The following is a 25,369-nucleotide window of genomic DNA, read 5'->3' on the forward strand; positions in this document are numbered from 1 at the left end:
ACATTAATCTGACTTGGCTGCTACCAGCTCGCTGCTTAGATTGATAGTTTGTTTTCTTTCAACAAGATGGAAAAAAGGTGGTCAAAAAAGTTTTTTAGTACAGTAGAGACTAACAGTTACTGTTAAAGTGTTACTGGTTTTCCCATTGTTTCAGAAGTTGATTATTGTCTGAAGAAAACATCATTGTGGCATTGTTTCTTCTATTTTTTTCATTTATTTAATGTGTCTCCTTATCCTTGTGTTACAAGGATTTGAAGCTGAATTGGACAATGTTTTGGTTCAACCTTTTTAATTATGATGTTAAAACGGATTGAACAGTGGCATATACATTGGTTTAATATGAGCCTTGCTTTCACTATGTTGTTCTTTTGGCCACTGGGATGGTTTCTCAACTCAATATTCCATATCCAAATAGATGCGAAAATAGCATTCAAACTGTATCATGGCTGTTTATCTATTCTGAGGAGATATGTGCCTGGCTACTTCTGCATCTTTACAACAGTGACCATGAACACAAAAGCGTCTCTTTAATCATTTATTTAGCTACATTCCACCTGGATGGCACTGTTTATTCTTTCATTATCTTAAGATAAGATATTCTTATATGCAATCACTCTGTCATTGTAAAAAAAGTTGCTTTCTGAAGGTGTTTGCGAAGACTTCTCGAAACCACAGAGGCGCAGTGAAACCATCATCATCATCAGTTCAACTGTGTCTCTGATCATTAGTGCCTCATTCATAGCAGTGGCTCCACTTATTGACAGCAGTGTAATTAATAGCTCTCAGGGTGCTTAAGCAGTCTGATGGTGCTCGCATCTTACCTGATCTATAAAACCACACGTCACCTTTTACTGCTTTATATCTTCACTGCATCTTTCATCTCAGAGTGACTGGAAAACCAGGACTCTAGTGTTCGGCTGGCTACAGTTTTGAAGGCTTTGTAAAGCTGCAGCACGTGTGCTATTGTGGATCCTTTTGGAGTGTGTCAGGCAATAAGACGTATTGAGTCTTCCGTCATATTCACCTTAGTTCCTACCAAATAGAGGAAAAGATGGGTAATTGGAATAAAAATAACTCCTGTCTTTTATTCTTTCCTCGTTCTAATTGCACCATTAAGCACAGCACTCTCAGTATTGTACGATTATTTGTTTTGAGGGCCTTGTTACTGCACACCTAATCAGTTCTAATGCTCAGAAAGCTGGTAATATTTTAAGAGGCTGGGGAAAGTGAGTGCTATTGGGCCATTGGCCAGTTGCCTTAGACAGTTGGCTGAACACAGAAGCTGGATCTCAGATGGCTTTTGATTAATGGATTAATGCAACTTTAATCTGACATCCAAGTAGAGCTTGTGTGCACCTGTTAGTGGGTATTATGTAGTGAAAGCTAGGGTCTGCACTGTGGGGTATAAGGAAATACTAGTTTTTTTTGTTTTTTTTTACAAGAAATGCAAATAATAGGAAGAAGCCCATATGGAAGTTGATCTCATCTGTCTCTAACACTTTCTTTCTTACTAATTTATCTCCTCTCTGATCTTTCTTTATTGCAGCACTATGCTGAGATCCCAGGCAGCATTCTCACCATGCTGGAACTGGGCTCCTGTTCGGTCAGTAATCATTCTCTGACAGGGGACCACAATGCAGCCCCTGCAGGACCAGAGTGTCCAGTGGGTGGTCTGGGCATGGTGGCGATTTGTGGAAAAAGTAGGCACCACATCCACCACCCATCCCCGGTGGATTGTGAGAGTTGGCAGAAGCATCGTACCGGACTGGCCAGAGGGTGTTCTGAGTCCCACTCTCTCCTTGAGGCCCAAAGTCTCTCAACCAGCTATGACACCCTCTACCTCCCACATTTGTCGGGCCAAGTTCACCCTCTGAACCCGAACCGCCTGGGCCTCTCTCTTGATGTGGCCTCGACTTTTGACGTCGGAGGGGGGATGCTGGGGGTGGATGGCGACATGGTAGTCAGTCCCAATGTGATGAAGAGACGACGCGGCGGCCTGATTGAGCAGAAGGACATTGTAAAGGCGCACCAGGCTCACAAGATACACAGCACGCCACAGGCACGGCGCAAGGAGTGGGAGTGAGTATGATTCTATTGCACATTTTTGATTTACACAGCACCATTTTTGTTGTTCGTGTGGGAAGCAGTTGTATACAACAATATCTTCAACATCTGTACATATTATATAAACAATAAGCTTATAGAAGAAGCACTCAAATATGGAGCACCTCTTATCATTTTCATATTCAGTAAAGGTACTTTTAAAACTAGAAAGACAAGACAGATTTACACAATTTCTCATTAGAAATGTCTACACAGATGCTGTAGTATGTTTTGGCAGGAACTGATTTGTAAATCTGCTCCAAAGCCTCATGCGTATCAATGTTCCCAACAGAGTCATGACTGCGGGCTTAGATAGTTTGTCATTTTGGCAAACATTCTTACCTGCTTTCACTTTTTGATTGTATGAGATGAGATTCTTGTTTCTTTGAATAACAAGCAGAAAGATCATTTAGCAGGATGATTGGAAATGGAGAAAAAGCTAACCTGGCTCTATCTGTCCATAAAGACATCTGTAAAAGATTTCACAGAGATTTTTACACCGGGTGCCATTTCTGACGCAACCATCCCATCTGAGCTTGGGGCTGGCACAAGCGAGTACACTAGATGTGGCCCCTCTGTGGCTTTGGTCAATTTGTGTCCAATTAACAATGAGTAATGGGATCGGGTACATTGATCAGGGTTACCCCACACAAGCAAGTTCTCTTTCTGCTTGGCTCTGGGTTGCCCCTCTGACAGAGAGCCAATAATTCCCAACATATAATTAGCTGGATTTCTCTTGACATTATTCAGTATTTTATCATAAGATGTGATTCTATAAAGAGAGACTATTCTGTGAAGCACCACTTTAAAGCTTATTCAGTCATTATATCTATTTATGTGTGTGTATGTATGTGTGTCCATGCCTTTATCTATTTCCTGCACTGCAGGGGAGATGCCCCCCTCTGTTTCCCTGCTGAAGCTGGGGCTTCACCACTTGGGGTGTTGGCACCCTTTGTGCCTTCCCCACACTTATCACCACATGTGCAGGAAGCCACATGCAATGCTTAGCTGTGTTGAAGTAGAGCTTTAGGAGTAGAGCACAGAGGGAGGAAGAGTGGAGATGGGTAATGTAATCTAATGGATCTATGGCACCTCTATACTCCATCCAGAGCAGTGAGGTTAACCAACCTCTTGTTTCTGGATGTCTGGAGGTCTATAGGCTAAAGAGGGGTGATCAATTCTTTTTTTAGATGTGGCCCCTCAATTCATTTCTGGGGAGCCCTACATTTTCAATACCTACTTTCACCTCCACACTTCTACCCTGCCCCCTAACACACCTACCCCATCTCCTCTTCCTTTGTCTTCAGCCAACAGTAGCACAGTTTCCATCGGCACCCTGCTGCTGCACACGTGACGGCCATTGTAAACTCGGGCCTCGACTGATGTGGTGTGGCATAATTGTTTTCAACATGGTTTCACATATTTCTTTACACAACCCTCCCCATTTATCTGGGCTTAGGGCTGGCACTAGGAGGCAACAGCAAGACAACTGCATGACTAAGTATGACCACCAAAAGTTTGACAGTTTGCTTCTTTTCCGTTGCCCGCCTGTGTGCTCCTTTATTTAGATCTAATAGTGCTGCTTTACAGAGCCAGTTTTCAGATGAAGAACACATCATACAATAATAGAGTCAATAGCAAAAATCAGCATGTTACACACTGCAGCTTTGCAACTGATTGCATTTTCTTTTTTCATGTTTCAAGCTTGTGCAGTCATTTATGAAAAAACCTTGACTTGAGATTGAAAGCAGGGGAAATTGTAAAACATATAGATTAAAAATATTAACAATATATGATTTCTGAATCACTGGACCTGTACAGAACCTCTGTCATGGACTAGATAATTGTTTGCTGGCCTGCCTAACGTGATTATTAGAATACGACATGACAGAGCTACACATGTGCTGCAGAGAGGACAAAGATCAGAGTGAGTCAGGTTGCATTACAACCATGAACGTCCACTTCTCATGGCCACTTAGTGGCAAACCCATAGCCACCCTCGACAGGAGGATGGAAAAATGAGCCAAAGTGCACCTGAGCCAAAGTGTGCACCTGCTTTTGATTCACAAAGGAAATTAGTTTCCATTAATTTGAGGAAGGAGAAATATTATATGAAAAGTTAAGTTGCATTACTCAGTTTGTCCCCTGGCCCTTGTTAGACTCAAGAAAGAGTCATAGTTCCATGACATATAAGATGGATATTTGTCATCACCACATAACTATTCCTATATGATACCCCACTGATAAACCATCATTTTCATATTATAGACTTGCTCATTGTCCACAGAAGGTTTTACACTGAATATCAACTTTTGTAAAAGATACTGCACATATCAATGTTGCACAATACGGAGTCATGATTCCTAGAGGGAGAACTCTCCTGTGTTTTTTTCCCCATCAGCTATTACTTATGTTTCTAGTTTTCTGAAATCTCTGATCTCTGTTTCAACAACATGATGAAACAGCTAACACTGACTAGTGAATAAAGCAAAAGTCTCTAATTCAGCAGATGGTGATCAGTGTTGTGTGTGTGTTTGCATTATATTTGCAGGTGTGTGTGTGTGCACGTGCATGCTTTTGAAACATGGCATTCTGGATGAAGGCATCCATTTGGAAGTAATAGATGAAATAACAGTACTTAGTGTTGGTGTTGACAGCCTCTAATGACAGTGATCACACTGAATCTTGAATCTGTCATTTCCACTGCAACAGGAGTCAATGTCGGTCACAAATATAGGAAATTGTTAAAATGCTGTTGTCTTCTTTGACCTTGTTGCTCAGTGTGTGTGTGTGTGTGTGTTCTTAATCTATGTGTGTTTTGTGTGTTTAAAAGGCCAAGGCACCTTTTCATGCTTGAATCAAGCTAAAACAAGAACCACTTATGTTTGTCTACTACATTATCCGCTTCATCCTCCATGTGAGGGCCACGGGGCCTCAAATGTGATACATTTTGTTTTTAAATTTGTACACCTTCTTTTGTATAGTCTATAAAATAAGTATAATTACTATGTCCATTAGTAGATAAAATCAATGGGGAAAAAAATGAAAACAAAAAGGCTTGATTAAGAGCTTTTTTAAGAAATCGGTAACACTTTCTCAGGAGATACTCTTAAACATATGAATTAATTACCAATTAACTTGCTTCTGGGAACAAATTGGCTCTTAAATTCAATTGATGTATTTTGTAGGATCATATTCTAAAACCCTTAAGCCCTTAACCCTTAGAACGCAGAGCATTTTGGCTGCTTTTTTTCCATTACTATATATGTACAGAGGCTATAGGAATTTGCAGTATAGAGTGCCTTATAAAAACATTTCCAGCACAACAACCTATAGGCAATATGATGAAAAAGATTATATATTATATATTATATACTATATAAACCTCACCTGAGCAGATAGAATTTGTAAATTTGTAAATACGTCACAGTTCACGGTTTACTTGGCTCGTCTTTAGGAAGAAAAAGAAAAGAAAAACATGTCTATTTTGTGACTTTTGCACAATTGTTGGTACTCAGGTTTTTAAAAAAATAATAGCGATTTAACATGAATCATAACTTTGACGCAACAACAACACATACGTAGAGCCATATTGTAAAGTCTGAAGATGTGACCTATATACACTCACCAGGACGTCCATATAAGGATTTGTGTATTATTCCCCTGGCAATTTACCAAGAGTGCAACTGTGCCACTGATCTGTGCCACGTGAGCACTAAGGGTTAATTAAGATTGGTCCCTCATCACTGCTGTTCGTGCATATATAAGTGACCTTAAGTTGTTATACTCTTTGTATTTCTGTGACTTGTATTGTACGCCCTTTTAACAGCAGCTCAGGACAGGCCCAACCATCAGAGCATGCTCTTTGGTCTGCAGGCTAAAAGTGGGATTTTTTTGAAGAAATCAGAGAAACAGTAAAAGAATAGCAGTTCACTTTTTGGTTGTAGTGGTTCTTTAAAATGATGCAGGCCAGGAATTCAAGGCAGTTAAGCAGTTAAGGTGTTATGTTGACAAAACTTTGACTGAAACTCAAAATGTCAACACTTGTACTGTGAGTAGGCAAAATGCAGAGGGTTGAATTAGATCCTTGATTTGTTGTTGTTTTGTATTGTATTTCATTGTCTCGGCTCTCAATGGCTCGTCTGTCGGGGCTTTCACACACCCTTCAGCTCTGCTGACACATTTACAGTAAAGGGACGCAGAATGAAGAGGCTGAGTGAAGCGGTGATACAATAGCAGCTCTTCACAGTCTCTGGACATTTGAATTTGACAGTAATTACCAAAGCATTTACATGCAGTTATTAAAAGACATTTCACAATCGATAAGGTCGGTTGAAGCTCTTGTGCAAATGTTTTTCATACAATACTCACTGAGTGAAGCTCAGGCCTGTAAACTCTTTTTTACTTTGCTAAACTGACTTTAGTCTCTGTTACATTAATGTGAGGCCGAACCATTAACCATCATAAAACCATTTTCCATATGGATTTTTCCATAGTATTTATTGTTCATAATTAACGTAATTTCTCTTCTCAGATCTATCATGTTCACATTAAAACTGCATTGGAGGATTTTAGAGAAAATAAGACACAACGCATTGAGTTGAATTATTCTCCCGGTCTGACTCTGCACTAACACTCATCACTGGAGTTAATCATGTGTTTTTTTGTTTGGTCATAGCCTGACATATGGTACCATACTGTCATTGTGTTGTTGTGATTTCTTGGTTGCCACACAGGCAACACACACACACACATACGTACATGTTTGGAACACAGTGGCTGTGTCTCTGGTTACAGCTGTAAAACTGAAAGAACAAGATGATTGCACTTTAAAACCTGAAAGACGTTTTTTGAGTTCTTAGTGATCCTTCAGCCTGTGAATCATTAAGATATTAGTGTGTCCAGTGTTTTAGTTTATGACCTTTTACCTGTAAAACAAATGATATCCCTTCTCACCTCAGTTGTTGTTTAGGTAACATTAGAGTAAATTACATCAGGTTAGTTTCGATGAGTTTAGGCTTGAATAATTCCACCCTAGTGATTGGTTTGTTAACAAAACAGGAATAGAATAAGCACACTGATTTAATTATGGTGGTCTACTGTACAGAATATACACTAAAACTACATGATGTATTTGAACTGCGTTTATAAGTCCCAGGAACACAGTTAACTATAAAATAAATGATTTTGTGCCCTCTCTCTGCACAGTCTGACTCATGCAATCTGTTGCTTTTAAATCAAGTGCGCTGTCTCAAGTTTGTTGTACCTCTAACCAATAGGTCTGAAAGAGCTTTTTTACTCTGCTGGTATCAGAGCATATTGTATGTAGGCCTCTTCTCAACCTCTAGAGCTGCTAATGTTAATTTAGGAGGGTTGACGCATGGATTGACGCATGGATTTACTAAGTCTGCCACTTAGCCAGGCCACTCATTCATACATTCTTATTCTCATTTGTTTCTAGAGGTTTGACAACAAGGCACTTTAATTCCTACCAGTTTCACTACATATGCTTATGGAGCTCACCTGTACCTGCTATCTATATCATATTTTTACTTACTGAGATTGTTGTTGTTGTTGAGATTGGAGTCAATGTACGTTTTCTGTAAAGGTCATCGCAGCTTCCTCTGGTTTAAGCTCAGTTCAGGGTCAATATACGTTTTCTATAAAGGTCACATCACAGTTTCCTCCATCAGGGTTTTATCCCCAAAGGCCTGACACTTTATTGGGCCTGACCCTTTCTAATTTCATCCGAATACAGCTGAAAAAAAAGAGTCTGTCTCTCCCCTTCATTATTGTCTTTCTCTAAGTGTGAGATAGACACCAAATGCAGTGTAAATGTCAGAGCTGTTTGTCATAAGTGAATTATTAATGATGACACGCTGAAAAGACATTTTCCACACCACAAAACCATGTGTCTGTCAACCGATGTGCTGAATGGTGAAGGTAGCCTTATGGAGAGAGATAATGTGTCTTGTGGTAAGATTGAAATGTTGCTTCGTTCGCGCACCCTCTTTGTTCATGTTTTCATTTTATACGCACTGATGCATTCGTTTCAAGATAAGAATATGTGTGGTTCTGCCGCACTCAGGGTGGAGAGTTTCTCATTAACTGATGAACTGATATCCTGCTGTATTCATTCGCTCACTCACATTTGGTTCTACGGTGTGCGTCTGTGTGTGTGTCTCTCTCTCTGTGTTTGGATGGTAAAGTTTTGCGAACTGACGCTGATGTCCGTCACAAAGATGGAGAGAGATGAGTTTATGGAACGTGTAATTCATCAGTAGACCGTGGTGCCATCATGACTAAATACATGCTCTTGGGTTGGGTGTAAAAGTAAGACAGTGAAGAAAATGGAGTATGTCAGCGTTTATTAATATATACATATATACATCTGTGTATATATGTATATATATATATATATATATATATATATATATATATATATATATATATAGAATATACACATATATATATACATATATATGTATATATATATACACACACATATATATACATATATATATACATATAACAAAATATCTGTTTATGTATGTGAAAACATGCATTGCCACCCTATTTTTTCAAATAAAATATTTACATGTAAAACCAACTTGCTTGTTATTCCATCTCTGTAGTAATTCTTGATTTTGATGAAGACAGACACGGCGTAGTGATGAAATTGTGGGGAAAAAAAAGATTAAATGACATATACTGTGTAATCACAGCATGTCCGGTTCGATTCGAGACTTTTGTTGTTTTTCTCGCCTCATGTTCTTGTCAATCTCAAAAGATTTTAACAGTAGGAGGTCGGGAAACACCAAAAAAGAATCGAAAAATCAAGCTGTGTTGAAGTGTGCGTGTTTGCTTAACATGCTGATGTTAAGGCAGGTATACAGTATACAGTTGACTTATACAGTATACAGTACTGTACAAGTTGAATGCAAATATTGAAATTCATTCTGAGCGGAACATGCATATCTGTTTCATCAAAGGTTGTCGAGGTTTTTCCAAACATTTTATACGGGTACTTGCAACTCAATTTACAGTACAAATCGTGCATAATATAACATTTCGAACTATTGTTTTATAGTATTCTACTGTTTGCAACTTTATTAATTATTAAAAAAAGAAATATTCTGCTCATTTTTGGCAATCCCACAAAAATCTCCCCACAACCCATCTGTGAGTCCTGATCCAGTCTCTGGGAATGACTGGTTGAGATGGTTCATCTGAACCAAAGCTATGTTAATGAACTGTCAAACCGACCATTCTGTGATGTTAGTTCAAAGCCCAGAACCATCATATGGCTGGCTGTATATTGTGTCTCACCACTGAAGAGCATCTGTGTGTTCTCATTCCTTCTGCATTAGAGTCTGAAATGTTACTACCATACATCTCTGGGCTCGTGCCCTGCTTCACTGACACCAGCTTCATCCCCTGAGGGAATTCTGAAATATGGCCTCTTGTTCTGCATAGCTGCGCCACATGACGACATAACGCTCTCTCCTACTTACCCTTTGCGTATCCACATTCACATGAGTTTATGCTCATGTACACACACAAAGCAAGATGTACGTGGTTTGCAAGCACTTGCATAGATAGAACATCTATTAACTGTTTAATAAATAATGTACAGTTTGTTTGTTTTTTTAAATACAACTTTTTGGTTTTCTTCATTTTACTCGTCCGGTGAACTGTAAATAACTGCCAGATATTGAAAAATGGGCAAAAGCACTTACTGACGTGATTATTTTCTGGCCCTTTTATGGTTAAAATAAGTAAAAAAGTCCAGACGGACATTTTGAGGCTTAGGTGTCAAGATCTAGGTTGAGGTTCTTGTTTGGTAAAGAAAAAAACAGAAATTTGCAAAAAGCAGCATTAACAGATCTATGCTCAGAGACACATTTTCAATAAAATTTTGCTTTAAAAAAAAACAAAAAACACTTTCACTTTTTGTTTTAGTAAATGATGTACAACAGTACATTTTTAAATCTGTGCGCTTGGACTTTGTTACACACAAAGGCTTGAAGATTCAGAGCTCGCCCGAGCAGCTTGTTTGCTGTACAGCTTCTGCTGTGGGAAAACAAAAGGCAGCATTTTAATGTTGACCTCACATACTGCCCTGAGATATGAAGCCACTTAGCACAGGAAGCAATATGACCTGTCAACCTGCTCCAGCAGTGCGTGTGCTCGCTTTGCACACAGATGGTAGAGTGACACACACACAAGGTACACAAAGGACGAACAAGCTGCCAGCTAACGTTTGAGAGGAGGTGATGTGGGTTTAAATGAGAAATCTATGTATGCTTACACTTCTATATCAGGAATAAAAAAAAAACAAAGAGAAAAGCTCTAATACCATCTGTTTACTCTCTCTCTCTCTCTATCTGTCTGTGTGTGTGTTGTTTTCGACACATGTTCACACGACAGCTGTCACATGCTTCACTGGAAATTAGAGTTCTGACACACTGAGGAGGATGAATGTGCCCCTGTCGTAGACCTTGTAATCGCTCCCCATTCATTTATTCAAAGCCTCAGATTTAAATATCAAAGATGACTGTGCTGTGTTTGGGGAGTTCAATGCTGTTAAGCTCATTGGAGCAGATAATACCTTTGTAGTGCAACAGGATTTCTTGTAGACACAGATGCTGCATTCCCACCAAACAAGAAATTTCAGGTCTGACTCGTTCTTTATGTGGTAAGAATTTGAATCTACTGTTTGAGGCCAATATAAACCAGCCAGAAACGTCGGAAATGTGTGTTTGAGAGATTCATCAAATCCAACCCCAAACCAGGGGGTCCAACTGCTGCAGCTGTGTGACTTATGTTTCTCTAGGAGGAAGTAGTTGTGATGAATGGGGACAAGGATGCTTGGTAAGCACAGTGAGTCCTCATCACTATAGTAGCAAACTGAGACTTCAGCGCACTGTCTGTGACCTCTAGTTGTGCCGCTGAGAACTGCACAGAGCACAAGTTGACTCATGCGTGCGTTCATGAGACAAGTGGATGGTGTTTATCATTTGTCTTTGGTCGTGACGTTATTTGAAAACGAATGGGTGAATATGTTAAAAAAAAAAAGCGTCAGGGTGGGATCATAATCCAGCTGTCTTCATGGAGCAGATGGATAATTAGATTAGATTTTCTCGAGAGACAATTCAGTGACACCGCACACTGTCTAAAGATTTGTAAAGGCCTTTTTTGTTTTACTGGACTCACTCATCTACAGACTGGACTTTGAGACAAAGATAAAGAGAATCACATTGTCTTTATTTCTGTCTTGATTGTTGAGCGGTGTGTGTTTTTAAAGGTCTAGTTATGTTATTTGTCAGGAATTCAGTCATCATCAATGTTAAAGTTTGAAATGTCTAAAGATTTTAAAGTTCTACTAAGCTTTAACGGACTCCACACACTGGAGCACAAAGATAACAATCTCAAGTCAAAGTTTGTTTTGATCCCGTCCTGTGTGTTAAATTAGCTTTCTTTAGACCACCAGAGGGCATTCATAATCCACACACTGCGCCTTCAGTCGAGCTTTTCTACACAGTCTGTTTTCTAGATCAGAGCAGCTGCCACTTTAGAAGCCGTTGGATAACGAAGTGGGGAAATGCATCATCTCGTGTGGAGTAAAAAATATAGCATATCTAATCTGGCAGCTGTTGGGACAGTCATCATCTGAATAAAGTCACCAACACACAAACTGATTTATGGGGTTTATTTCCATTGGATTTATGCCAGGGATGAACATTGATCCAGTCCTATGCTCATATTAATGTGATTTTGTAGATGTGTGAAGAGGTCAGGTCCCTTTCCTTCATTCTTATGTTCCTCTGCCTGTTGTAGTCAGGTACACTGTGCACTACATACTATTCCTTTTTTTCCGTGGGCCTCAGGGTCACTTCCTCATGCACCAACCTTTTACAGCTTATAGCCAGTCCTTGCACACCTCTGGTAATTTTACACCCGGCTGTTGACTATATCGATCTGTTGGACTGCCAGTTTAACACTCTTCTCATTCCCTCTAATTTTGTGCCAGGTGGATATATGGACTGATGTATGATTTAATTTTAAGGATAAATGGCTGCAGCACCAGGCAGTTGCTGCAAATTCCTTATTCATGGCTTTTTTGATTAGCCCACCACCTGCCTCCTCTAAGCTGTATATTTTGATGGATTTCCATCATTTAGATTTAATGTTTTTCCCCCCCTTTTTGTCTTTGAAATAGTGATATAGCTTGGAAATGTCTCGAGTTCTCCAAACCACCTAAATTAGTTACTTACAATATACAAGCATATTTTGTTTTTATTCTGCAAACCTAGAAGATTTATTCCTATTCCTCCTCCAGCATCAATACATTTGACTTCAAAGGTTTTTATTTTAAGGTGACGGAGTAAAGTGAAGTCCATTCACGTTTCTATAGGCCTATAAAGATGATATAAAGATGTCATTATATCTAAACAGAGAAAAGGAATAGATATTTCAAAAATGCTTATACTTGGAATTAAACCTAAAATCTTGACCAAAAGTTACAGTTCCTGAATATTGTTCTGTTCCTACTAACTCTGTACCTATTTTAAATGAAGTATTAGACCACTTGAAAAATGTGCAGTGGAATTGATGCTTTCTGCCCGAGCTGAAGCCAATCTGCTGCACTGATGTGGTGTGAATGTAACGTTGAAATTATGAATTCAGGTTCAAGGGAATGAGAGATTGAAAGTAGGAAATATATCTAAAATCTGATTAACTGCACATGGCATCACTGCTTTCCGGGCAGACACAAAATAATGGCCACCGCAACAGGTGCAGGAGCATCAGTGTGTGACGAGCTGGCGTTCTGCCACAGTGTTTTAACTGCTGCTGGAAATACAATCTTTTTCCTCTTTTAAAACTCATCACGGACCTCACTGTCTTTTAGTGGCACTCACGCTAACACACAGGCATTCACAGACAGTTGTTAACCTAGCCTAGCGTCCCTTTGCGTCTTATGTCCGTGAAACTGTCAAAGTGACTGACGTAAACATCTTGCAGCCACAAGTTGGTTTTCCATTACCTCTAGAAACAAAATTTTGGAAAAACCTCTGGCCACATGAGGCGGTTTTTCTGACTTATCAATATGAAAGTTTATTGCAAAGGTATAATGAAAACACTCTATTTCACATTTACACGTCACCGGCATCACTGGACATGACGGTGGTGTTGTTATCACAGTAACAGCAGTAGCAGCAATCAAGATCACTGGACCAAAACCGTGGACACACAAGATGCTCTTGGCCGTCTTCCTCAAAGTGGAGTCTCGCAGGACGAGATTTAAAAAAATGGGATGTTGCGAGACTAGACTTTGCGAGAATTACGGCTCATATGCAAAACACCCTTCATTGGAAACACCTGCAAGTAGCAATTGCACTTTGTCGCTTTTATTTTGCGAAAAACGAATGGAAACACAACTACTGTTACACAATCACACTGAAGAAGAAGATATTTGTGAGGGAAGATGGAGGGAGTCAAGAAAAGGACTTGTCCTGAATGAGCTAATAATTTGCTCTCCCCATGTGTTTGTGTGTTTACCTTTGTGCAGTCTAACTCACTGATCTGAACGAGCTGTGTGGCACCTGTAGTTAGTGGTTGCTATAGTGATGGCACTTTGTGCGATACAGAGCACGGTTCATTATAATGTAGCTGAACATTTTGAAGTTTGAGTGAATCTTCTTTTAACACACTTGAAATAATGTAGTACCTCCATCGGTCACAAGGGGGAGATCATCTCTCAGTAATCTTGCCCATAAGCATTTACTGGCACTCAGTAGTACTGAGTGCCAGTAAATGCCAGTTAAAGGTCTCCCTTTCAAAAAAGATCTTTTGATCTCAATGGGACCAACCTGGTTGAATAAAGGTTAAATACATTAAATAAACACACACATAAATGAGTGTTAGACAGGAAATATGAAGCTGATCTTGTAATGTCAGCTGAAATGTGTCATTGTTTTTTTTAGCAAATACTAAAACTCACAAAACCTGCCAATATATAATGGTTTGTTTGCACATGTGTGGAAGTGTTTATAAATTGTTTTTCCATTTAATAAGTAACTCTTCAGTGAAAATGAAAACAGTGGTTTGTTCACCTTAATATGAACAGTGTGCTGTCAAATGCTGCATTGCAGTGTTTTATCATCTGGTTATACTGTAGTTTCACTGGACCTTAAATCAGTGTGAAAACCCTGAATTTCTCAAACACTTCAGCTGAGTCTGAGGCTGTTGCTCTTCTACGTCAACAAGTTCACTTCAATGAATCCAGTGCATGGTGTGGGAAAATATTATCTCTAGATAATGTCTCAAAATCCTAAAGCAATCGTCTTAGCTCATTAAAGTGACCGTTGTAAATGTCTGTGTTTGTTTGCCTTGTTTTCTGGTTTATAGCTGCTGCAGATCTCTCAGTGCCCAATTGTTGCTTTGACCCCTCCAAACTTGCAATGTGGATGAAACCAGGTTAACAACATGCATGTGGACGTATTCATTGAGACAACCGCCCTAATTCAGCTTTCTGTGGGGAACAGTCATTTATATAGGCTACTCCATAAAATCTAGGGTTACAGCAACAGATACACGGGGCTGAGAATAGGGGCCATGTCAGTTCAGTTGCTAGGAAACAAGTAGGAGGAAGACAACAGTGGAAAGCAGAAATCTGGGTTGGGTAGAGAGACGGGGAGAGAGGGTAAGACAGCTGGAGAGAGAGAGAGTCTGCCGCAGGCTACATGTGTTTCATCACATTTCCTTCAGGCACTGATCAAGGCCAGCGACCAAATTAACAGTGTTGCTATTTTCATGATGTTTCACAAAGAGACGACTGTTGAATCTGTCAACCCCCACTTGTAATTATTCATGTTTCCATGATCAAAAGCGCTCTTCTTAATGCAAAGCCCAGAAACTTAAATGGTAGTTGAACCTGTCCAGCTCATAACACACACACTCAGACACACACATCCTCTCATGTTCCAACCATTACCATCTCAATGAAGCTAAATATAGTCTAATCTCCTGGCCCCTTCATCTCGCCACATCAATAGGTCTGGCTTTGTCATCTCTGTCCGTCCTTCTGCATTTGTCCAGCGCTTCTCTGTGTCATGTTCAAATCTGGACTCGGGTCGATGGCACACTGACCCTGTGCAGTTCCTATTACTTGGGAATCTGTGAGGTTTAGTTTATGTTTTCGTAAGTTTGAGCATCGTCCAAAGAGAGTACAAGCTAATACACATACCGATAATGTGTTAGATTAGTTCCACGGGAAAGTGAATCGTGTGTACGTTCTTAAATCTACTAAGGCATTTGAATTACTGTCGGAAGACCGTTGTAGCTGTGGCCTCAAGCATATGGTCATCCACATCTCCAACTGTGCACCATATGCGTTGCTCGTCTTTCAAAAGTACTATCATTACATTTGCCAGTATGGTTATGATTTCCCTCATATTAATTAATTTGTCACACATTCTGCAGGCTTCATCAGATGTGCTGACAGACTGTGTGAACAGATTGTTTTTGAGCTGATGTAGTTGTCCTCCAGTCGATAATTACTGTGCTTTCTGTGTCTATGAAATAATGGGCCGTGCGTTCATGCCTCTGTGTGTGTGTGTGTGTGTGTGTGTGTGTGTGTGTGTCACATGTACATGGATCAGCAGGGATGAGAAAAAAAGGCTGGGGATCAACCAGTATTCTTCGGAGACCTGCACTGAGAGGGAGAGAGCAGTATAAATGAACACAGTGTCTGAGTCTGACAGGGTTAGCAACCAAACAAAGAGCAGACAGGGAGTTATGGCTCTGTTGTTATTAATTTGCCACTTGTTTTCAGGCTGAATGTCATGTACTGTGTGAGCTGTTGGCTCAATTTAATGCTACAGTGCATTAAATCTCACCTTGAACTCTGTGTGTGTGTGTGTTTGGTGATTAGTTTGATAAAGCAGAGAGATATCATGTTCATTTATTGTCATCAATCTCGACTCGCCGAAAACCTCCTATTTATATTTGCTTTTAATTGTTGCAGCAAATATGTGTAACACCACATTCTTGGCGGTATATACGTAAACCGGACAATATCCTCTCTAAGGATGTCTTGTTGCTATAGAAACTAATATGGCAATGGCAGCTAAAAGAAAACCAACCCAAAAAGCAGTGTATTTTATATTTACCTGGGGAGAGCCACAAAAAAACTTTTAAGCTAATTTTGATTCCTCAAATCACAGTTAAAACCGTCAAGTAAACATCATTTTTGACCAGGTGGATCCTTCTAAAAGACACACACTGGATTAAAACATACAGCTTCAATGGAAGGATAGAGGAAACAAGTCATGACCTCATGAAAATACGTTCACTTTGACTCCATGTGTGTTTTGATCGGCTCTTTTTATATCTGCACAATTAAGGCCCCTCCCATGTTTCCCATGTTAGCCACACTGATGAAAATGTGTTGACACATCTTATACCCAAACACACTCACAGATTCCTTCTGACGTCCCTCTGTCTGTCTGTCTGTCTGTCTGTCTGTCTCACACCATATAGAACGACATAATAGCTCAGGTTCATCACTAAGTAAGAGCTGTTAAACTTATTTAAATGTAAATATTAAATATATGTCCCTCTTTAAATGCCATTTTTTCGTATATTTTGCAGGAGTAATATATTATATTATTTTTAATGTGGCAAGTGTCTCACACTTTTCTTTTGCAGAGTACTGCCTATTTGGTTCCAAAAAAAAAACTTTGAGTTGCGCAGTATCAGTGTTGTTCCAAACCCTTGATCTATGTGTTTTTTAATCCTCAAACCACACAAACGCTGTAATATACCATTGCCTTTAGAATGACGTATTTAAGTGAAGACAGCAAAAACACCGGCTTCTCATCATTTAGTTGAGACGATACTAATGATCATTATCAGAATCCGTCTGAAAAGGACAAGACAAAATCTGAAGATCTGATGATCACAGGCTGAGAATGAAAAGTGCACCAACAGCACCATGTGACCAAAATGTGAGTGAGGAATTCACATGTCTGCCAGCGACAGTGATCATGTGAGGTAATTCAGGGTCAACGAGAACAAGAAAAAAATCATTTGGTAAAGAAAAGAGTGAATCAGACTGATCAAAAATGAAATAGAGCAATCCAGATGTGTGTGTTAAACAAATATTCATCCTCACACACACACACACACACACACACACACACAATAAGCTGTGGGTTGTGTGTGATGTTCTTGTGTTTGTTGCTGTGTGAGGACCAAAAACCATATAAACCAGGGGTGTTAAACGTACGGCCCACAGGCCAGAACCGGCCCACCAGAAGGTCCAATCTGGCCCTTCTGGATGAATTTGTGAAAATTTCACATTATTATGGCATTCAAACCATAATGTGAAATACTATATTTCTCAGTTCCTGATACCTGTGACTTTGTAGATCCACTGTGAGCTGTAAGTTGTAATGACCACGTGTAAATGTAAACTTGGGCATGCTATTGTTGAAATTGCAAAAAGATACTTAATTAAGTGTTTGTTGTTTATAGGTTATTATGCTATTATTTTACTGGTCTGGCCGACCAGTTGATATCAGACTGTACTGTTATGTGACGCCTGAACTAAAATGACTTTGACTCTCCTGGCTATAAACCATTCAGAGTGAGGACATTTTGGGAAAGTGAGGACATTTTGTCTGGTCCTCACATCTGGTCCCCAAGGGCTTTTGGGGGATTACAACCTGGTTTTAGGGGTAAGGTTAGGCATTTATTTAATGTGTTTGTGTGTTTTTAACAATTAAACATACACAAATGAACATGTGCTCATTCTCCTGTGGGTTTTTAAACAAACGGTAAGTTTCCCTCAGGGTGAGCAGCTAATGTAGTTACAGTCAGACTGTAAATATCTCTGTGCACTCGCTCTATTTTTGAAATGAAATCTTTGTTCACACCTCAGTCCTATATGCCACTAAGTCCCATTACCAGAGCAGGGAACTGTCAACCTGCTGTCATGACAGCAGGTAACCGTAGTAACCCTGCGTTCATCAGTTAGATTTTTGCAGGTTAGACATCTTTTGCAGTGAGGAGAAGATTTCCCACCATTTATATCATGTCTTCAATGTCAAATTAGATGCCAGTTCTTCGGCAGTATTCAACTTATATAACTCTTACACAACTTGAGTTATTGCCACTGCAATGTAGGCACCTTCTCATGAACTCTTCCCTGTCCATTTTACTCCATCTTCCTTAAAAGAAGTCCTCAGTTTTGCTGATGCTTTATTGATCATCTAAGTACATGGTAAGAACTTCATCTTTTAGATATCTTTGCAGTTCCAGAGGAAAATGAAATTCAGTATCCATGTTGTCTTCAATGAACTGCTTGGAGGGAAAACAGCACATGCTAATAAACATTTAGAATGACTATTTAAAAGTGAGGAATCTATGAGTATTTATTAATGACTGCAGATTTTTTTTAAATTATCAAATGGGGGGTAACCTCAAGCCAAGAAGATGTTTCAACCTTTATGTAAAAAGTTTGTTTGTCATTGCCAATTTGAGCTTTGGTTTTGTTTGACTGTGCTTTGATCAAAGCAGAAGAGATTATAAAGATTAGTCAAGAGTCCTTAAACAAGCTCTCATGTTGGGTTTATATATCTTCAAAAATATAACATACCTTTATTCAAATTTTAATTCAAATGAGCAAACACTGATCAAACATTGACTGAAATCATCATTCCTCCACCTTGATCATCCCTGTTGTTAACATCCAATTACCATAATTCACCCCTCACCTCTCAACCAAGAAAGCTGTGACTACTGCTGCTGCTGCTGCTGCTGCACGCGATCATCCTGGCACAAAACTGCTGCTGCACTGAAGGAATGGAAAAATAAACATGTATTTCACACATAAGTCTGTGTTTGAAATATCCAAAGAAAGTGAGATGTGCTTTTTCTGTAGCTGAGAACGTGTGTGTCTCTTCATCACTGTCTGTTATGTGTTCTATTTTTAATGTCCATAATGTGTTGGAGGCCACACACCATTGAACAGTGCTTCCGTCATAGCACCATCAGTGAATACCCGCCAGTGTCAGTGTTGTAGTTAATCTCCTGTGATTCTTTTCTTTGTCTTCACTTTCCATCACTGTTACTTCACGTTCTCAGCTTACAGTTTTCTTCCTATCTTTTTGGGTGGTGGTTTTCCGTGAACCCAATAAGACATAAGACATTTATACAAGAGTTATTATCGTATGACTTTACATGGTACATATCTGGCAGTATATCATATTAGAGGGAATATCACCTAATATATGTAGTTTGTAGAAACCAACATCCTCCTGAGAGCATAGATGTGATCCTTTCTGTGTGCACACAGCAGCAGCAGCAGCATGACTCCCCCTCACTATCATGCCTCGGCAATAGTAGGTTCCAAACCCTGTAATTATTCAGAGGCTCTCGCTTCTGTCCTCGCTGCGTTTGCTGTCGCATGCAGGGCTTTATTTCGCAGGAGGTGTTTGTTTACTCCACTCCAGATCTCATACGTGACCAGCGTCCTCTTGGGCGTGACCACGCACGCAAGGTGAACAACAACCGTGACTGTCAAAGTGAACATGACAGCTGTGGTTCCTCTTGTATTTGACCTGTCCATTAAAAGTGAGCCAAACATTTCCCGGGAATTTTACACACATTTACAGCAAAGGCATAAAGTCAGTTGTGTTCAAACTTACAGTGAATGCACTTCCATCTGTTATTGTTTTCATGACATGGTGACTTGATTAATTGTCCTTCTATGTGTTTTCTGAGAGGTGTGTTCGTGCTGTCATATTAGGAGGCAGACACGGTTGTCTTCTCTCTCACAGTGCGGGGGGGAGCTTCCCACACTATCTGCGGAGCAGATGGATTGTCTCTTTTCCTGTGACGCGTTATTTTGGGGGACAATAGGATAGAGCTCATGTGTTAATCGGCCATCAGAGGAGAGCAGAGGAGAGCGGTGACCGATGTGCTCTGAATTAGTCAGTGCACTGCTGCTCGTTAATTTAAAAACCCATGGATCAACCTACTCTCCTCCTTTTCGCTCACGGGACTGAGGATGGCTGAAGACGTGACCTGTTGCAGCTCTCTTTTGGCTCTCTTTCGTGTTTGAGTGGATAAAACGCCGCAAAATGAACCCGGTTTCTCAACTTCACATAAGACTACAGATTCGTTAATTGAAGCGGGATTGAATTACTTTTTTTTGTTATTTGTTTCCATTTTTACGCACTTGGGAGTGTACTATATGCTGCTTTCCGACTGGCACTGACAAAAAACACTCAATGTTTTTGATCTGTTTTTGAACTTTAAGGAGAGGGTCGTTGTTTTTTTCTTCTTCTTCCTTTTCGTGCTTTACAAATAGAACTGAAAGTGATCACACGGACCTCGCCACTCCGCGGTCACAGCGAGCGCTGCACCGCACCCTGCTGCTCTCTTGGAGTCTATAACCTCCTTCCCCCTCCACTGTCTCACTCTGTCTTCTCCCGTGTGGTTTGCTTTTTGACAGAATGGCCCGGTTTGGAGACGACGTCCCGGGCTTGTTAAGCTCAGGGGATGGAGGGTCCGAGCGCAACCGGAACCGCGATGGCGCGGCCGTGTCCACAGGTGGCATCTCCCCAGCATTCAAGCAGACCAAAGCGCAGCGTGCCCGCACAATGGCCTTGTACAACCCCATCCCTGTCAGGGAGAACTGCTTCACCGTCAACAGGTCTCTCTTCATCTTTGGCGAGGACAACATAGTCAGGAAGTACGCCAAGAAAATCACTGAGTGGCCATATCCTTTTCTGCTTCTTGGTGACGATGAAGCATACAGTGTAAAGTACACAGCACTCACGCACTGTCATGTGGGGGAAAAACACACAAGGTGGGTAAACCGTCGTTCCCTCCTTCACATAAAAAGTGAGCTCAATTACGCAGAATATCAAAGTCGTGAAAGCGTGTTTTCACTCATTTGTCATGTGCAATGGAGAATAAGGTGGGGAAGTTCAGCACCATGGACAGCGCACATGATCGTTTCAACAACAACGCACACATTTGCGCAGCTGTTCTTCACAGGACACTGCATTGACCTCCATTCATTTGGAGAGCCTGACCAAAGCCTTATCCTGAACCTTAACCATAACCAATCAATACCTTACCCTAACTTAAACCTAACTACAGTTCACATCTGACCTCTAAATCTAACCCCATAGCCTCAGCAATGAGGTTAGAATAGAAATAGAAATACTTGACAGCAAAAGCACAATGTAATTCTCCATTATATCCACAAGAAGGTAAAGGTGTATGTCAGTTTGGCACAGGATATAAAAATAGCTACTGTGTAGAGACGGGTATAACTGCAGAAGGGGTGGAGTTGTCAACAGAAAGTGGATTATTGGAACAGAGAGGTGTTTCTACAGGCATGGCAGTAAATACTTCTGTCAACAAAAGACACAACGCCCTGCTGCTGCTGCTGCTGCTGTTGTATTCACCGACTCTGCTGACGAGTTCATACAAATATATGATACGCAAGAGATGTTGTGGTAGTTCAATTCATTATCATTAAAGGACACAACATTGATTGGCAATTATTTTGATTACTGATAAGTATGGGGGTTTTTTATACTGTATAAGTAGTTGCTGCTTCTCTCTGTTTCATATCAAACTAAATGTGTTTGGGGTTTTGACCGATCAGTGAAAATGAGACACGTGCAGACAACTCATTAGACACACTGTAGCACTGTGTGTAGGCCATAACACAACACTTCAGTTGTGCTGCTGTCACTTGAATGATTATTTGGTTGCTTTCTCAACCCATTAATTCCTGAGAAGGAAGTGACTGTTTTTCCTCTGCTTGTTGCTGAGGAAGATGGTGATATGCAAATGCCCGTTGGTTGCCTGTTTGTGCTGCTGCTGCTGTACAGCTCACCAGGTGTCTGGGCCAGGTGTGGCCTCTACACTCCTATTGTTCTGCTCCATTCATCAACTTCCTGACTGACTGACTGACTGACTGACTGCTGTTTTTGAACACCCAGTAAATAGAATGAGTGTGTGGTTGTGTTGTGGTTTTGTCTGGGTGGGTCCATTCACTAAGGTGGATAGGAACAAGATGAACTTCAATCAGCTGCTAAAGGAAAAAGTTTGATGTGTTCTGTGTGTTCTTGTATTTGCTGTACACGTCCTTGTTATTAGAGCCTGGCAGAACTGGATAAGGTCAGAGGAGCTGAGTTGTGGATTTTTGTCAGGCGAAGGTTAAGGTTAGGCATTATAGTTAAAGTTAAGGATACGGATTTGTGTAGGTTGTCCAGATGAATGGAGATCTATGCCCTGTCCTAAGAATAGTTGTGTGTGTGTGTGTCTGTGTTTTCTTCTATGGGTTGTTGTTGTGTGGACCAAAAATGGTCAATTATGAGTTTTTTTGGGTTAGAGTTAAAATTGCGATAGGGTTAGAGTAAGTGGTAGGATTATGCAGGCCTAGAGAATGCATTAAGGCTATGAGTGTCCTCACTACAAATGCTGTGCAAACATGTAGTGTGTGTGTTTGTGTTTGTGTGTGTTTGTTTTTCTGGCTTTTTCAGTAGGTGGGTCTCGGGTTGGAAATCAAACTTCAAAACATTTGTGCTATCAAACTAACTCCCTCATTATCACCCAATGTTGAAAGTGAGTTTTCATTCAATACCAAATGTTCGTATCTCATCAGCATCAGTGAGCCAATAAGCTTGCAGCATGCGGTTTGGCTGAGATCCAACAGTGCTTGTTATTGGCCGTCTCGAGGCTTGTGCCGGACGCTATGACCAGTGACACCAGGCTCACTCCCCAAAAGAGCAGAGGAATACAAGTGTGTGTATGTGTGTGTGTGTGTGAGATGACACATTTAATGAAACGCTTGATAGTGCGCGGAATAAATGTGAGCGCAGACATTTGCTTCGTGTTCAAGTTTTAATCAAAAGTCAGCCTTAGTGGGCTCATGATACAGCAGAACAGCACTTAAACAACAGGCTCAAATAAGACACAACACAGTTGATTCTAAATCAGAATATTGTTCCGTGGTGACCAGCGAGAAAGCAGCCAGACTGAACAACCTCCAGGTTAATGTGCTGTTGTGGAGGGAGTGTCTCGTTACATCTAATGAGCTCTACTGTATCTGATTAACAGACATTAACAGGGATTATATATAATGACATCTGAATCCTGCGCCACGTGCTATTAAACTAGTCATAATTCACTGAGTCATACTTTATTGTATTGTTTACCAATGTGGTTTTAAAGAGTGATGTTGTTTTCTGCTCACTGTGGCTCAATTCACCATGTGAATCATGTTTCGAGAGGTAAGGCTCGTGCATAACAAATACACAAGTAAACTTAATTATCAACACATTGATCATACTGATAAACTAATGACATTTTAAAATGGAAGCACATACATTCTTTATGACTTAGCTTCACTACTTTCAATCCTGTAAGTACAAGAGTCTTAGATTAAAGGATTAATACCACTGTAATACCTGAAAAATAGAAAATTGGAGCCTGGCTCTGTGTGAGGGTAAAAAAAAATCAAGGTACCATCTCCTCCTTCAGAACTCAAGATATCTGTAGTTGTAGGCTGTTCCAAACTCTAGAGTAATGAAAAAGTCATACAAATGATAAATAAACAAAAACTAATTGTAATTTTTTTAAAAGTATAATTTTTATATGGTTAACTTCTGCCAAATGAAATTTAATTTACATCAATTGTTATACACTAATTATACAATAACTACTTGATGCTTTGTCTTCCTTATGAAAATACACTGGATATAAACAATCTCAAGTCACTGTATTTCAGTCATTGCACACCATAATAATCGTGAGGAAAAGTGCATCGTAAGATGCTGTTTGGCTTGTCTAAGGAGGAATCTAACAGATCAGGGCACAAGCTCCTTTCCTTTTCAGACTTATTATTGTGAAATTAAATAAATAAACATATGTTTTGATAGTTCACCCTCAGTTCTCTCCCAAATTTAGTAGAAGTATGCAAAAATGTTCTATTTTTCACCACTACCACATGAACGCCTAAACAGACGTTTACACATTTCTCAAGCTGTTGTATAACAACTTAGTCCTTTTTGATAATTAGTGCATTGACTCAACACTATTTTAACGAAGAAATTGTCATTTTTGCACATTTCTTAATACAAATGACAAACTACCCCCTGGGTCCAGCTTTTCAATGTCAGGGTGTTGTGTATATTGATGGTTTAGGACAGAACATGAAGACATCAGTCTGGACTCATTATTTTCTGACATTTTGCAGACAGCATGAATTATCAGGAAAATGAACGCCCAGTTGAGTGATTATGAGCGTAATTATTTCTTGCATTCTCTCGGTCAAAAAGTCAATGTAGTCCCCTCAGAGATAGAAGAGGGGACCTCTCTCTCTCTCACACGCACACACAGCCTCTGCAGGACGTCTTGTAAAGGTCAATATTGCACAACTTGTTGCTGTCACTGTAGTATCGCTCTTCTTCTTTTTTTAGTCTGAATGCTCAATTAAAGAAACATCCAGAGGCTTCTGTTGGTTTGTGCATATAATATTGAAATCATAGAGCTATGTATTAGTGTTAGTCTTATTTCTGATATCCATTTGTGCAGTTTAATGGGAATAAGAGGTGACCATATCAGTGTTCACCTGCTGGTGTCAGTCTAATTGAGTCTTGAATCTGTCAGGTTACACTCAGAGGAGGTTGATGGAGGCCCGGCAGGGAAGAAACAGGGATAATGAAGCACATGGCCTGAGCCTGGTGTGGACTGGCAGCTGCTCCTTCTCTCTGATCCCCACTGGGATCCCCCACAGTGGGAAGTTTCCCATTGAGAAGGTACACCTCTAAATAATTGATTGTTGGATTTAATAGCGTTTGTTTCATCACGGCACAGAAATAGCACAGATGTGTTTGGTTTGTTGGTTGTCAAGACATTTTTTTATGTTCAGAGCAGTTAAGGTTTTAAACAGGACATGTTTTTCTAAATGTCTATTAGACGCATGACCCTTCTTAACGTACTTGAATGAGACTTACCAGGATTTTAAATCCATCCATTTCATTCTGTGAGCATTATAGGAATTTGGGATGAGCCAATTCTATATTCATATCAGTATGATACTGATCAAAATCACTGGATCAGAAAGAGAATAATGTTAAATCTGATCGCATCCTTCATTATGCACAGACTAACAACAGCATTTTAGTCAAGTTATGTTTTGGGCCATTTATAAAATGACTGATGTCGGCATCAA

The 25,369-nt window shown here is 40.0% G+C and overlaps 1 protein-coding gene across 2 annotated transcripts in view; it reads left to right on the forward strand.

The window, feature by feature from the left end:
• LOC122780700 (voltage-dependent R-type calcium channel subunit alpha-1E) overlaps nt 1–25,369 on the forward strand; it is an 80,169-nt gene that overhangs the window by 7,313 nt on the left and 47,487 nt on the right. For both annotated transcript variants that reach the window (XM_044043864.1, XM_044043863.1), the window contains exons 2-3: nt 1,547–2,079; nt 20,627–20,893. In XM_044043864.1, the coding sequence (XP_043899799.1) occupies nt 1,580–2,079; nt 20,627–20,893 (767 nt within the window). In that variant the 5' untranslated portion in view covers nt 1,547–1,579. The remainder of the gene's footprint in view (nt 1–1,546; nt 2,080–20,626; nt 20,894–25,369) is intronic.

Source organism: Solea senegalensis, linkage group LG14, assembly GCF_019176455.1.
Source record: "Solea senegalensis isolate Sse05_10M linkage group LG14, IFAPA_SoseM_1, whole genome shotgun sequence".
NCBI lineage: Eukaryota > Metazoa > Chordata > Actinopteri > Pleuronectiformes > Soleidae > Solea > Solea senegalensis.